Source organism: Lissotriton helveticus (assembly GCF_964261635.1).
Source record: "Lissotriton helveticus chromosome 1_1 unlocalized genomic scaffold, aLisHel1.1 SUPER_1_unloc_58, whole genome shotgun sequence".
Classification (NCBI taxonomy): domain Eukaryota; kingdom Metazoa; phylum Chordata; class Amphibia; order Caudata; family Salamandridae; genus Lissotriton; species Lissotriton helveticus.
The window spans coordinates 1,472,581-1,489,152 of NW_027611701.1; the positions used below are offsets into that span (position 1 = coordinate 1,472,581).

The window sequence follows — 16,572 nt, forward strand, 5'->3', positions numbered from 1 at the left end:
ACACCAGTGTGTGGACAAAATCCATGCCGACAAATCAAGGACAAAGAGATTGGGACATGGTCTAGGGACACTAAAACAAATCCTACATCAAACCTCAAGTTTAACTGATGGAGCGCTATGAGCGACCTGAAGCGTACTACTGAGAAAAAGTAACCTGGAGAATTGCTGCAAATTAAAGTAAACTAAAAAAAAAACTAATAAAGAACTACATAACCACAGCTGTATGACCTGGAAGCCGATTGTTTCTCAATATAGCCCTAGTTTGTGATTACATTACAGTGCTCACATTATGATCCGCGCTAGAAGAGATGGGAGCCTGGGGTGTCTGGTCACAAAAATTCATTTACATACAAAGGGGGGGTGACAGCCTGTTCACAACGCACAGCACAACTTGTTTACGTGAAGTGCTTGTACACAGAACAGGGTAAAGTCTTGTGTCTCTTTTTTTCATTTTCTTTAATATATCCTGCACCTCGCTCACTTCTCTTCCTCTCATTTCAATACATCATAAATTACTCAAATTCACTATTGCTTTTTCTGCACGGCACAAGTCGGGGGTAGCAACAGTTTTAAGGGGTCCCCCCACTATTATCTAGAAATGGGACTCAGTTCCACCTAGCTCCTTAGCCTGCGACTGATAATTGTTACTTTGTGCCCCAGCACTGCAGGCACAGGCCTCTGAGTATTTGTTTGTGTGAGTCACACAAGAGAGGAACAGAGAACTTGACAAAATTAGCCCTGCTATTGCTTAATACATTGTAAATGTGAACCACTTTGGGGCTTAGGGGCTGGATAAAGAATAACGTCAGGAAACAAACGCAAATTAAAAGCACATTTTATTTATTCGCTAAAAACTGTTTACAAATTTAATTTCCAACTTCCAGATATCTGTTTAAAAATATTTAAACTTTCAGTAATTTTCGAGTTTAGTATTAAACTAATAGTGGGAAAAACACATGATGTATAAAAACTGAAACCAAAAACGTATTTTTACATTATTTTATGTTTCTTGTTTTTTGTTTTTAAAACAGGCCGTCAACCTTTCACGTAAAAATTATTATAAGGACCTGACATCACTTCTTGTGATGTCACTACATGTGACGTCACTGTAATTTGCATATGATAATGGGCTCCATACTATTTTCCTTACTTGTGCCCTGTTTATTGGCATGACATGGGTCTATAGGTATTAAAAATAAACATATAAATTCACAGGAGTTCAGCCCGTTTCTCTGGTCATGTCCCACATTGACATGTATTCGGCTGCTTCTTCTATTTTTAGGTGAGTACATATAATGTGCCGTTCCCCTTCCTTCCATTTCTCTCTATTTCTCGCCCCTTTCTTTGTCTCTCTCGCTCTCTTTATCTCTCACCCTCTCTATCTCCCACACACTCCTGTTAGCGTTAGCTTCATGAATGTCACTGCCACTTCTGGCATTCATACAACAAATCCTTCAGAACATTTGAGGACAGGGGTCAATCAAGTGTGGGAGACGAGTTGCTGCAACTGATTGTCCTGGCACATATATACTTTTGATGTGGGATTTCGCTATTTCACCACATTCTTCAAACAGAGTCTACTGCTTACAATTGCTCAATTCTGGTAAAAAGTAGAGTTTGGCAAGTCACAAACTGAATAGAGAGAGCCATGTCGGAGAGGAGCCACGGGTAACACTTAGTTATAAGGCCCGAGGCATGAGCTGATCCATCAACCGGTTAACAGAGTGTAAAAGATGCAGCAAACATTACTTAAAAACACTTATATGCTCTTTTATATCTAAAAACAGGTTATTTCTTGAACATCTGTGCTTCACTTTAGTTCATCACATATGCTGCTGCAGCTTTTGTTAATAGTAATATCTACATTTTACCAATGAAGTTTCCCATCTCCAGAGCCCTGACAACGTGTTCACTCTGCGTGTGTTTGGTTTATAGGTTTTATCACTAAGCCGACAAGTTAGCTGAAAATATCGTTGCTAGTCCCAGTATTGTTCAGTGTTGCTTTTAAAGGAAGTGTGATCAAGTGCGATTGAATGTTTTTCTTTGTATCTCTTCTTCACCAAATAAAAATCAAAACATTTTCTTTTCTTTTAGTCCACATTGTGCTAGCCTCCCACTGTGTATCCTGGTACATCATGCTGCTTTTCTATGTGTACGGAAGTGAACAATCACTGGAAACAAACACTTTTATAACTCTGCAAATAATGTTATCTGTTTTCCTTCTTTACTGCTAGTCCGGTCTTCTATCATCTGGCATTTCAATGTCCCACATAATTCGAATTTAATTTTTTTACCGTAATTCATTCCTCTCACAATAACCCCACTGTTCTGCTCTTGTCTATGTACTCGGATGGGTCAGTATTATTTTTGATGTTCTTAAGTTCTTTCCGGAGTATCTGTGTTCGCTCTTCCCACATTCACTGCCGTTGAATATTTTTTCCCCTGTGTGTGTTCGCTGATGACTTTGAAGGTGTGATAACTGACTAAAGCTCTTCCCACATTCACTGCACTTGAATGGTTTTTCCCCTGTGTGTGATCGCTGATGTCTTTGTAGGTCTGATACTTGACTAAAGCTCTTGACACATTCACTGCACTTGAATGGTTTTTCTCCTGTGTGAGTTCGCTGATGAATCCTTAATGCTGAAGAGCTGCGAAAACTACTGTCACATTCACTACAATGATATGGTTTTTCCCCTGTGTGTGGTCGCTGATGTGTTTGGAGGCTTGATAACTGACTAAAGCTCTTCCCACATTCACTGCAGTTGAATGGTTTTTCCCCTGTGTGTGATCGCTGATGTCTTTGTAGGTCTGATACTTGACTAAAGCTCTTGACACATTCACTGCACTTGAATGGTTTTTCTCCTGTGTGAGTTCGCTGATGAATCCTTAATGTTGAAGAGTAACTAAAACTACTGTCACATTCACTACAATGATATGGTTTTTCCCCTGTGTGTATTCGCTGATGTGTTTGGAGGCTTGATAAGTGACTAAAGCTCTTCCCACATTCACTGCAGTTGAATGGTTTTTCCCCTGTGTGTGTTCGCTGATGTCTTTGTAGGTCTGATAACTGACTAAAGCTCTTGCCACATTCATTGCACTTGAATGGTTTTTCTCCTATGTGAGTTCGCTCATGATACCTTAATACTGAAGAGACGTGAAAACTACTGTCACATTCACTACAATGATAGGGTTTTTCCCCCGTGTGTGTTCGCTGATGACTTTTTAGGACTGATAACCGACTAAAGCACTTTGCACATTCACTGCACTTGAATGGTTTTTCCCCCGTGTGTGTTTGCTGATGACTTTGTAGCACTGATAATCGACTAAAGCTCTTTAGACATTCATTGCACTTGAATAGTTTTTCTCCTATGTGAGTTCGCTGATGATACCTTAATGCTGAAGAGTCACTAAAACTACTGTCACATTCACTACAATGATAGGGTTTTTCTCCCGTGTGCATTCGCTGATGTGTTTGGAGGTTTGATAAGTGACTAAAGCACTTTGCACATTCACTGCACTTGAATGGTTTTTCCCCTGTGTGTGTTCGCTGATGAATCCTTAATGTTGAGTAACGACTAAAAATCATTTCACATTCATTACAATGGTATGGTTTTTCCCCTGTGTGTGTTCGCTGATGGGTTTGCAGATTTTCAAATCGATTACAGCTCTTCCCACATTCACTGTACTGGTATGGTTTTTCCCCTGTGTGTGTTTGCTGGTGTCTTTGTAGGAGATCTAATCGACTAAAGCTCTTCCCACATTCACTGCATTTAAATGGCTTTTCTCCTGTGTGTGTTCGCAGATGAATTTGTAGGTGTGATGACTTACTGAAGCACTTTGCACATTCACTGCACTTGAATTTTTTTTCTCCTATGTGGTTCCACAGATGGCTTTGTAGGCGTGACGAGAAAGTAAAACACTTGCACATTCATTGCACTTGAATGGCTTTTCCCTTGTGTGTGTTTGCTGATGTCTTTGGAGGTTTGATAACCGACTAAAGCTCTTGACACATTCACTGCACTTGAATGGTTTATCTCCTGTGTGCGTTCGCTGATGAATCCTTAATGCTGAAGAGTAACTAAAACTACGGTCACATTCACTACAATGATAGGGTTTGTTCCCTGTGTGTGTTCGCTGATGTGTTTGGAGGCTTGATATCTGACTAAAGCTCTTCCCACATTTACTGCATTTAAATGAGTTTTCCCACTGGAGTCTTTAATTGTCCAAAACCAAGATTTGCAAATCGCAGAACAAAGAATATCAAGGATGTCCTAGTCCATACCCGCCCATTGAAGATACAGCAACAATTAACCACGAGGGACGTGACAATGGCACCTGTAACTGGACACTACCCATGTGTTTCCTGTGCAGCCTGTAAGACAACCACAGTATCGAAAACACTACAACTGACGGAGACACTGACATGGATACAACGACAACATACGAATTGTAACTCTTCACATGTCATCTACATGGTTAGCTGCCCATGTAATAAAAAATACATCGGGATGACTTGTTGAAAAATTAAAGTAAGAATTGGTGAGCACAAAAGTAACATCAAGCTAAAAAAGAATACCACCAAACTATGTGCCCATTTCGTAGAGACAGGCCACTCTTGTGAAGAACTTCGCTGGACTGTAATCGAAATGCTTACTGACAAAAGCAATAACTGTGAACGATTATTGTTCGAAAAAGAACAAAGGTGGGTGGACCGCCTTAAAACATGTGAACAAGGATTGAACGATGCCATTCCTTGGCATCGATTTGCCAAGTAACTACAGGGCATGAACTGACCACAAGTAGAATATTTGGCTGCCTGTGTATATCCCATTTTTGTTTTAGTTCGGGTTTTTGTTCTCCATTAACACTGACTGCTCCCAAATTTGACATCTAGAACGTTTCCTAGCTAAAACGCCACAGAGAGATTAATAAAGTTGCTTGAAAAAAACGAGACGCCATTGCCGCCCGCCAGGGCCCTTTAAAAATCTTGATCTCAACTCAGAAGCCACACCCCGGGGCAGAGTCAGCACAAGGCAGGAATCTTACCTGCACGCGGGTAATGGCGCCGACCTTCTCAGAACGTCGTAACACCGGTAAGATGCACGAGTAGCTGTAGACTAATTGAAGTCATTTCTGTAACAGCTCTGGGCTTCGAAATTTTACGAGCCACACCCCGATGAAGCAGAACACTTCTGGACATAAGGTAGGCTAAACCACCTTTTCTTAAACAGTATTTCTTAGTATATTGTTAATTGCGCAGCGTCTGACCCTACCGCTTTCCCCTGTTTTCCACCAAGACCTCGCAAAACGCTCATGGTAAAGTGGCAGTATAGCGTATTCTCTGTTGCGCACACTCGTGCTTTTCTACATAAACTAATCCCTCAAGCGTTTAAGCAACTAATAGCAGGCTAAAACCAACGGGCTACTATATTTAGAGTTATGCGAGTACACAGTCGACATAAAACATACTAGCGCCCACTTCTTGAACTTCTTAACAGGCGCCCCCTTAATAAGACTCTATATCAGCATTACTTAACTCCCCATTGTCACTGCCTCCCTTGGTCATGTCGTATTGGCAGTAGAAAAATGTTACTTAACCAATCGTGATCAGAACTGCAATGCATTAAGAAAAAAGTGTGCAATTGTTGTGTATATCATTCTATCTTATTACAGATTGTGAAGGAGAAATTCTCAACTACATAACCAAAAAAGTGTGTCCATATCAAAAAAAGACTACACAAGTTATGTGAGTACGAATTTTTTAAATTTTTTATGTTTGTTAGTCCTGACGAAAGCTCCACAGACCCATCCAGGCCCAAGGAGCTGAAACATGTCGACGTATTTTTCTAACTATACTGCTAGATCCAGTAACTTGGTCTAAAAAGGAGTATTACCCAATTTTTAAAGTTTGTGGTTAAACAACCTACATTAAAAAACCACAGGGTTGCTTACCATTTTTAACCATTTTTTCCTTTTTTGCACAATTTACTTTAACACTTTTTTCACTCATTATTCTCTGGACGCTGCACCCTAGACCAGAGGCGCCTCGGGTTGAGGCAGGCAAATTCACCACTTCAGAGTAACCAATGATAACTGCCATAACTCTAATGTGGGGCGGATGAATCAGATAAACCGCACCTTTTTCCAACCAGTACATAGAGTTTTTTGAGGTCACTCTGATCTTTATTCCTTGTACCAATGGTCATAAGGTGTAACTAGTGTCCGTTTCTCTTGTGATGAATTTATAACTTCCTATGGGGAATGAAACGGAGATTCAGATCCCTTATCCCTCCTTTTGATTAACTATATGCCTTATTATAATTGCCACAGGATATAATGCATTTGTAATGGGGTGGGCAGGATACTTGTCACATTTGTGATGGAATAAAGCATCCTCTGAAATCTAAATCAGGCATTTGGTGTACATTGCGTCCAGTGTAGCTAGCTGGGCTTGAAGGATCTTGTGGTTTGTGGGTCTCTCACTGCTTTGAGGTCACAGCCAGGCAGAACTACTGTCAGCCGTGCCTTGTGCAGATCTTCCTTTCTAGGCAGGACTTCTGTCAGCTGCACCTTGTGAAGAACTTCCTTCCAGATAAGGGCTTCTTTCCTCAATGATTAGTTCAAAGGTCGGGAGAGGTAGAACTGGTCTAGGTCATCTTCTTTATTGGAGTTCAACTGGTCAAGCCACAGACCTCGAGCTCTGAGAGGACAGAGAGTCTGGATTTTCTGAGCTCCGTAGAACATTAAGACAGTTCTACTGCATCTAACACACACTACAAGACTCCAAGAGTCCACGCTACAAGTGCTGCTGCAAGGTTTAATTCAACCAATGTATCTGAACATCCCCTGGCAAATGCCAACTAGAGAATAAACATCCTGCCTGCACCAGCAGAGTGCAGAAAGCTTTTGAAGCACCCCGAGGTACATTTATTTTCTCTATCTGTTGTAACTGAAGATGTTAATTCTTGGTAACATCTATCGCCTTTGGACAAGGTCCTCCATTTTACTATCAGAATGTAACTCATCCTGCGCAGACACAAACCCTCAAGTCTGTATTGCATGAAGCTGGGTGGTTCTCACCCAAAAGAGGGCCCTCCACAAATTGCTGACATTTTCTTACACCCCCTGGACAGCCGTGGCAACACACAGACTAACTACACCCCCTCAGGGACCACCCGTCCATCTGCCAGGATCAAGACTCAGATCTTTCAACCTTCTCTGTTACCGTCTTTGGAACGGCGCGTCTCTGGGATTCGTGGATGCTCCACACTCAGTGAGCTCAGAGTTGCCTTGTAAAACCATCTCATGAGAGTGGAAGAAAAGAACATTAAGTGGCACGCACTGCACAGAAGTGTAAATATATCTACCATTATTGTTCCATGTACCATTGTCCTAATGCTGATGTTTTGACATGAATTTTTTGCTGTCTATCACAGCAGCTTCTTCATTTAAAATGTTACCCAATAGTTTGTTTTCCATCATACCTACTTACCTATGTACTGTTTCTGACCCTACGACATCTCTGGCTGACATGCTTTGCTGTCTGTTGCTACATAATTAGGAAGTAGATTGTTACTGCAGGAAGTGTCCTTGCAGTCAGATGCACTTGATTGGGATAAAAGGTACCTTGTTTGTTAGAAAAGCTGCAACTATTAGAATAATAACATACCAAAAGCCACGCATACAGTGCAATAACACAGACCAGGTACTAGAAAAACGTGATGCAAACAATGCAATAACACAGGCCAGGCATTGCAAGAATATGACACAATCAGTGCAATAACACAGGCCAGGTACTAGGAAAACGGGACTGCAATATCACAGGCCAGGCATTAGGAGAATCCGATGCAAACAATGCAATAACACAGGCCAGGCACAAGGAGAATCTGATGCAAACAATATAATAACACAGGCCGGGCACTAGGAGATTCTGATGCAAACAATGCAATAACACAAGCCAGGCACTAGGTGAATCCGAGGTAAACAATGCAATATCACAGGCCAGGCATTAGGAGAATCTGAGGCAAACAATGCAATAACACAGGCCAGACACTAAGGAAGCAAGCTATCTTATAACCAGCAAGGAACACCACAAGCTCTGCGCAGCACCCTGGTGGCACAGGAGTCCCAGGGTCCACGTCGGAAATGCCGCTAGTGCCATCAGCCCATCCAGGCGCTCAACCTCAGTGTGAGGACTGCCTGCCCCAGCATCCCTTGATGTCACCGCGCTCATACCGCTGCCTCTCCCCCCGCAGTGCGGGACGTGCGCGGGCGAAGCCCGGGCCAAGGGCTGTCCCGTCCTTGCCCTCATTGCCAGGAAGAGGCAGGGCAGGGCTACCCCCCTTTCCACTGGCATTAGGCATCTTGCCTACTCAGATTCGCTGGACATTCAAGAACTGTCGTGGACTAGTCAAGGTACTGTTAACGCGGTTATCTCCCAGCATTGCCCAAACTACTCTCTTTGAATCTAAATAATCACGCTCTGTCTCCTGAGGGGTTTGTGGGGCCGGTATAAGGGTGGCCTGAGGGTTCTCATTGTCCACGGGGCCAAGAGGCCTGTTCATCGCTGATTGTGTAGACAGGTTGCTTTAGACTTAACTTACACTATAGAGGTAGCATGGGGAAAAGGAAAACTATGGAGGGCAGTGGGGGAGGGGCAGGAGGGATAGTAAAGGGAAAAAGGCTAGGAAGATACAGAAACATGCAGGGAGTAATTGTGTACTGGATAGGATAGACACCCGCATTAGCGAGTGCGAGGACATATAAGTGACAGATACAACCACCCATGTAGCAAATACTAAATCCCCACAACGCTCTACCCAACCAGCTAGTTTATACAACCCTACTACGGCCCACCAATCAGCTATTCCAGCTATGTTTCATAACCCCCTAAAACAAGCTTTGTCATAGCCAATGGGTCTCGCCTTTGGGACCTTATGTGTTTAGCCAGAACTTTTGGCTATGTTGTAGAGCGCTGTGGCTGCTGTGAATTTTGTTGAAAAGTTATAACAAAAAGTTTTAAGCATTTTTGTTACGTTTATACAAACGAAGACAACATAATATACAACTGAAAAACCTGATAAAAAAGATTTTAACATAAAAAATGTCTTCTACTTTTTTTGTACTTGCACGGCTGGCAACTTTTTCCTGCCTGTTCTCATGCTTGTTTGTTATAATTTTTTTTGTTATGGGAAAGCGGGACATAAATAAAGGGGGAGTGTAGGTTGGAAAACAGTAATTTAATTAGAACACGAGCAGAGGGGAGAATCAACAGATGCCAGATTCCAAGGGCAGACTGACGTGATGATTAGGTGATGCGCTGATACAAAATGGTGGTGGTGAATGATGATTAGTGCTCAGGTGGTGACAATATATGGTGTGGATTGGAGGTACGTTGTGGATTGTGGAGTTGAAACATGTTGTTTGGTGTGTAATTAAGCAGTGTGTTTTGGAAATGTGGAGTTGAAATGTGTGGCCTGGAACTGTGGTGTTGAGTGAAATTATGCTTAGGAAAATTGTGTCATGGTGTGGAGTGCATTTATGTTGATTGGTGGTATGTGGTATAGAGTGCATTTATGTGGAGTGTATTTATGATGCATTGAGTACAGTGCAATTATATGGCGTGTAATTATCTGGCATTGAGTGGTATTATATGGAGTGTATTTATGTTGCATTGAGTAGAGTGTTATTATGTCATGTAATTATGTGGCACTGAGTGGTATTGTATGGAGTGTATTTATGTTGCATTGAGTAGAGTGTTATTATGTGGCGTGTAATTATGTGGCATGGAGTGGTAATATGTGGAGTGTATTTATGTTGCATTGAGTAGAGTGCAATTATGTGGCTTGTAATTATGTGGTACTGAGTGGTATGTGGAGTGTATTTATGTTGCATTGAGTAGTGTAATTATGGGCCTGTAATTATGTGGCACTGAGTGGTATTATGGGGAGTGTATGTTGTATTCAGTGGAGTGTAATTTTGTGGAATTAATTGGAGTGTATGTTGCATTGAGTGCGATGTAATTATGTAGCATATAATTATGTGGCACTGAGTGGTATTGTTTGGAGTGCATGTTGCATTCACTAGTGTAATTATGTGGTGTGTAATTATGTGGCACTGAGTGGTATTATTTGAAGCATATGTTGCATTGAGTGCAATTTAATTTTGTAGCATATAAGTATGTGGCACTGTGTGGTATTATGTGGAGAGTATTAATGTTGCATTGAGTAGAGTGTAATTATGTGGCTTGTAATTATGTGGCACTGAGAGGTATTATGGGGAGTGTATGTTTTATTCAGTAGAGTGTAATTATGTGGCGTGTAATTATGTGGCACCGAGTGGTATTATTTGGAGTGTATGTTGCATTGAGTGCAGTGTAATTATGTAGCAAATACTTATGTGACACTGAGTGGTATTGTGTGAAGTGTATGTTGCATTCAGTAAAGTGTAATTAGGTGGCGTATTTTTTAGAGCCGTCATCCCTATTAAGTTTGTCAAGGAACAATCTAAAAATCCTATGCATATCACATCTGAGGGAACTTCGCATATCTCAGGAAATCACTAAGATCTCTAATATCCAGATCTTAAGTGTTCAATCTTCCTTAGGCGTCCAACCCTACCTGAAATATCATTTGATCGCTCACGAAAAATATCTCCTGACCCGGTTTCGCTTTAATACATTTTTTCGTATTGTTTCTTTTCCAAAAAACAAGACTGGTCAAAATCCATCACCAAGTGCCCATGTGACGATACTTCGGAACAATCCACAATCCATGTTACCCTTTTTTGCAGATTTTATGATTTGCCTCGAAAGCGTTGGATTATTCCCCTATTCTTATCACTGGGTTTGAGATCTTGTCGTCCCGCTTTTCATGCTTTGCAACTTTTAGATTCTGAATTTGTTGCTAAACGTGTAGCTGGTTTTCTTAAATCTTGTACAAAATATCGGTGTACCTATGATTAACTTGACTTTTAAATGCACTTGCACTTTATTAACATTCAGTCTAATAACTCTGTCTGTTTTTAACTTAAAAATGTATCTTGTTTATGTAAATTCTGTCTTTTGGTAACTCGTTTTGCCGTCCCACTTTTATATACTGTACATTGCAATGTACTTCTATGGTTCCTAAAAATTTTTGGAAACCGAATAAAAGATATTTGACTGACTGACGGAGGTGGCGTGTAATTATGTGGCACTGAGTGGTATTTGGAGTGTATGTTGCATTGAGTGCAGTGTAATTATGTATCAAATAATTATGTGGCACTGTGTGGTATTATGTGGAGTGTAATTATGTGGCAGTGAGTGGTATTATGTGGCGTGTAATTATGTGGCAGTGAGTGGTATTATGGGGAGTGTATGTTGTATTCAGTAGAGTAAATATGTGGCGTGTAATTATGTGGCATTGAGCGGTAATATTTGGAGTGTATGTTGCATTAAGTGCAGTGTAATTATGTAGCATATAATTATGTGGTACTGAGTGGAATTGTGTGGAGTGTATGTTGCATTCAGTAGAGTATAATTATGTGGCACTGAATGGTATTATTTTGAGTGTGTGTTGCATTGAGTACAGTGTAATTATGTAGCAAATCGTTATGTGGCACTGAGTGGTATTGTATATATGTTGCATTTAGTAGAGTGTAATTATGTGGTGTGTAATTATGTGGCACTGAGTGTTATTATTTGGAGTGTATGTTGCATTCAGTAGAGTGTAATTATGTGGTGTGGAATTATGTGGCACTGAGTGGTATTTGGAATGTATGCTGCATTGAGTGCAGTGTAATTATGTAGCATATAATAATGTGGCACTGAGTGGTATTATGTGGAGTGTATTTATGTTGCATTGAGTGGAGTGTAATTATGTAGCATATAATTATGTGGCACTGAGTGGTATTGTGTGGAGTGTATGTTTTATTCAGTAGAGTGTAATTATGTGACGTGTAATTATGTGGCATGTAATCATGTGGCACTAAGTGCTATTATTTAGAGTGTATGTTGCATTTAGTGCAGTGTAATTATGTAGCATATAATTATGTGGTAATTATCGTGACACCCCAAAGCGGACTCCATCTATGCATGCACCCAGGATCTGGGGACAACACCCTTAATTCTGCTCGAGTCTAGCATAGTGCAGAACACAAGTCACCTTAAAAAATAACACTACATCACAATGCAGTAACAATAGACTTCTGTTCCCTGAACCCAGACACCCTCCGATCACTCATGGACTTTCCTTTACCTTTGCCCGTGTATAGTGCTCAGCTGCCTTTAGGGTAGGTTTGCGCTCTACAGATACCACATATGTACATAAATATAGCACCAAAGCCAATCAGGGAGGTTCAGTGCTAAATATGTCAGACAATGAGTGCACTTCACTTGTGCGAGCATTGTGCGCAGCCTCTCGTCGGGTGGATGGGGTGACCAATTCTCTGTGTTGTTGGGTTTATTTCATTTACTGAACTGACTGTGTTCTTACAGAATACTAACTCTGGTGTGTGACTCCTTCTGCGGCACAGTGACTGAATCGAATCATTTGACTCGATTTACAGTGAATTCAAACTAAATGCGTCTAATTAGTAAACAGGAGAACTAGAGAGAGAGGGGGGCTTAGTTCGAATAAAGGACACGAGATGGGAAGAGATAATAGAACATTATAAGGAAGACAGAAGAGCAGGTTTAAGGAACAGGGTGGAAGAAAGGGTGAAACCAGGGTAAGAAAGATTGCCCCTTGAGCATCAGTTTCAGGAGCAAACTCAGAACTTTTAGAAGCTTCAGCGTCCCGCGAGTGGTGCGCGCGCTCATGTGAAATCTGACACAAAACAGATGGCACACTGCGCGCCGCTGCTCGTAACCGCAAGCCGTAGGCCTTTTCACACGCTTCCAGAGCGATTCCAAGAGGTCGTTTTCCTAGAGCAGCGCATGCGCACATGGTTTCAAAGGTCAACGCACATCCACTGGTTAATGGTTGACAGGGTACCAGTGGATAGTTTAAAAACCAACAGCGTCAGTCCCAAAACCGGGAGTGATCCAGTAAGATAACTCCTACATTTATTACCCTTTGCCCATCACTGTTTGATACTTTAATTTAAGTAGGGAACAACAGGAGATATCCCTGAACATAATGGTGCATATTACTCTGATGATCAAACAGGCTGTGAAGGCGTGCTTGAAGCAACTTTTTCTGTCACACTCTACTGACTTTGAAAATAGTGAATAAGAAACACCGTAAGTCAAACTCTAGGAAGAAAACAAAGGATGTGACCGGCACCAGACTTTTAGCTAAAAAGAGAAGGGAATGAAGCACATTGGCTGCCACCAGGGCCTGATCTCATTCCATGCTCTAGGCTTATGGGCAACATTAGAGGAAGAAGCTCCCAAAATACTTGATGGCCTAATAATGCCCGGACAATCACTTCCAAGTTTGTCAATCCAGCAAGTAGGACAGGAGGAAAGGGCAAGCAAAAATCACCCTCCACCAGCCAAAGTGATAATCCCCATGTAGGTAAGGGAAAATTTGTAAAAGAATGATTGGCCACCAGAGGATGAAAGCCGACTCACTGTTCTGCCCATTTCCATTCACAGAAGGCTGGGATAGCCTCTTCCACATCAGCACTTCAGACACTGTCCTGTTGTGTTTGTTTATTTATGAAACTCTGGCTCAGGTTGCCCTTTTAGTGAATTACATTTCAAAAGGTTCAGCTATTTATTTAGCACGCTATAAAAAACCCACTAATAAAGTAAAAATCGGTATCAACCAAATACTCCCTTACAATGTATCCCTACACTTCAAATATACAATTTTAATGGATTTAAAGTACAGAAAAGTGAAAGTTGTAGATGTTTGAAGTGTGGCACTTTCCTTTTTAGGTCTCACTTACCAGACATTACTGTTGCAAGTCTATTGCGAGTGTGCGCGTGCGCTGGTGTGAAAACTGACACAAAACAGATGGCACACTGCACGTCGCCGCTCGTGCCCACAATCCGTAGGCCTTTTCTCACGCACAAGCGGGTGAAAAGTCCACAGCAATTCCAAAAGGTAAGTTTTCCTAGAGCAGCGCATGGGCTGCTCTAGGCTTGACCTAAAAAGTGTGCCCAGACATAGGCGGTGAGGGAAACCTAGATGCTGGAAGTGATAGCCAATCCTCAAATAAGTCATCTGGGAGTGACCTACAGAAGACAGGGTCGGAAATACCGTACACTAATAGGTTTCTACCACTGGTGGAGTTGCTGGAGGAGGACACGGAAACGGGGCCTAGGTGTCACCCCCCTCATCAAACACAGCATTCCGAGACATGTATCCTAGAACCAGATTGTAGATCTACCAATGTTCCCCAAGAAATACTTAGCCTCATTAATACTCTCAGACTAGAGGTCGAGGATATGAGAACCATGCTTGAGGGTCTTACTTCCCTGGTAAATCAGCTATAGAATTAGGAGCCTTCCTGTCCCTCTCGCCCAGTCCCTCTCGCCTTCGTGGGTCAGCTCGTATCTAGCTCCTGGTTGTCGTCGACGCCTCCTGGTCCTTGTGGCTGAAGAGTCAATCTTCACCTCCTTCACCTGAAATCACCCGACATCGATGGGCATCTGCCTATCGTGTCCCTGGTCACTGGCAAGTGACCCAGACTCTGTCCCCTCTTCTTTCAGTTTCTTCTCATCTTCAATCCAGACTTGGATCACTGTGGACACTTTCCACTCTGACAGCAGTAGCACTTTGCAGCAGATCGCCATTGGAAACAGCGATGATTCCCAACACCAAAAGACACCTATGCACCCGGCTTCCCTGGGTGAGGTAACTCGAGTACTATATTGCTCCTGTGGGTGTTGGCTCTAGAACCCCTTAAGTCTAAAGGGGTTTGCTCAAAATCCTCCTCTAAGTGTCCATTTTCTTTAAATTTCCAACCGCGACATTCCCATTTGAAGTTTAACGGTGATCAGACTTATTTGCCTGCTACGCGCCGCTATTACCTGCTGTTTTAAATATTTTAAATAACTTGTTAGGCTTAAATCTGTTTTTGCACTATTTTGTTTCGCGCTTGCGCTGTTAGCGGTAGAACGCCGTTGCTCTCTTCTTGTGTGTGGGGCTCTTCAGCTAGGACTTACCCGCATATTAATTGTTTGGCACCCACACTTGCTGGGATAGAGGGATAGCTGGGGGGCTCATCAGGAACTCGTCGCTTTTGGCCGCAATATTGGGTTGGGCTCACGAAGGTCAATACCATCTTTAGGCGCCTTCTTGTGTGAGGGGCCAGTGGCTTGCCCTCACAGGACTTTTGTATTGGAGGAGGAGCCTACTTAAGCGAGCCGCCTCCCCTTAGTCAGGTAGACTTATTTGCCTGCTACGCGACGCGCGACGCACGCCGCTATTACCTGCTGTTTTAAATATTTTAAATAACTTGTTAGGCTTAAATCTGTTTTTGCACTATTTTGTTTCGCGCTTGCGCTGTTAGCGCTAGAACGTTGTTGCTCTCTTCTTGTGTGTGGGGCTCTTCAGCTAGGACTTACCCGCATATTAATTGTTTGGCACCCACACTTGCTGGGATAGAGGGATAGCTGGGGGGCTCATCAGGAACTCGCCGCTTTTGGCCGCCATATTGGGTTGGGCTCACGAAGGTCAATACCATCTTTAGGCGCCATCTTGTGTGAGGGGCCAGTGGCTTGCCCTCACAGGACTTTTGTATTGGAGGAGGAGCCTACTTAAGCGAGCCGCCTCCCCGTAGTCAGGTAGACTTTTTGCCTGCTACGCGACGCGCGACGCACGCCGCTATTACCTGCTGTTTTAAATATTTTAAATAACTTGTTAGGCTTACATCTGTTTTTGCACTATTTTGTTTCGCGCTTGCGCTGTTAGCGCTAGAACGCCGTTGCTCTCTTCTTGTGTGTGGGGCTCTTCAGCTAGGACTTACCCGCATAATAATTGTTTGGCACCCACACTTGCTGGGATAGAGGGATAGCTGGGGGGCTCATCAGGAACTCGCCGCTTTTGGCCGCCATATTGGGTTGGGCTCACGAAGGTCAATACCATCTTTAGGCGCCATCTTGTGTGAGGGGCCAGTGGCTAGCCCTCACAGGACTTTTGTATTGGAGGAGGAGCCTACTTAAGCGAGCCGCCTCCCCGTAGTCAGGTAGACTTATTTGCCTGCTACGCGACGCGCGAGGCACGCCGCTATTACCTGCTGTTTTAAATATTTTAAATAACTTGTTAGGCTTAAATCTGTTTTTGCACTATTTTGTTTCGCGCTTGCGCTGTTAGCGCTAGAACGCCGTCGCTCTCTTCTTGTGTGTGGGGCTCTTCAGCTAGGACTTACCCGCATATTAATTGTTTGGCACCCTTGCTGGGATAGAGGGATAGCTGGGGGGCTCATCAGGAACTCGCCGCTTTTGGCCGCCATATTGGGTTGGGCTCACGAAGGTCAATACCATCTTTAGGCGCCATCTTGTGTGAGGGGCCAGTGGCTTGCCCTCACAGGAATTTCACGATACTTCGGTACATAAGATGGCCTCCCCCTTAGCGAGCAGCGTTGGCGCGCAAGGGGCGCGACGTAGGCGGCCAGAGGTAAGCCCGTTTGCGCCCGTTC

General features: G+C 42.8%; 1 protein-coding gene across 1 annotated transcript; it reads right to left on the reverse strand.

Moving 5' to 3' along the window:
- Positions 1–2,338: 2,338 nt before the first annotated feature.
- Positions 2,339–16,019, reverse strand: LOC144806263 (uncharacterized). The gene is made up of 4 exons (XM_078672656.1): positions 15,901–16,019; positions 3,919–4,213; positions 2,733–3,835; positions 2,339–2,648 (listed from the first exon to the last, which is right to left on the reverse strand). Exons 1-4 carry the CDS (start codon positions 16,017–16,019, stop codon positions 2,339–2,341), a joined length of 1,827 nt encoding a protein of 608 aa, XP_078528782.1.
- Between the last annotated feature and the right edge of the window lie 553 nt (positions 16,020–16,572).

Bases quoted from the DNA above. Each gene is read 5' to 3' on its own strand.
- LOC144806263 (XM_078672656.1), bottom strand. From the start codon at position 16,019: ATGGTATTGACCTTCGTGAGCCCAACCCAATATGGCGGCCAAAAGCGG. The intron at 3,836-3,918 runs GTTTTACTTTCT...GAATGTGCAAAG, and splicing joins AGTGCAATGAATGTGCAAGT to TGCTTCAGTAAGTCATCACA. The intron at 2,649-2,732 runs GTTATCAAGCCT...TAGTTTTCGCAG, and splicing joins TGTGGGAAGAGCTTTAGTCA to CTCTTCAGCATTAAGGATTC.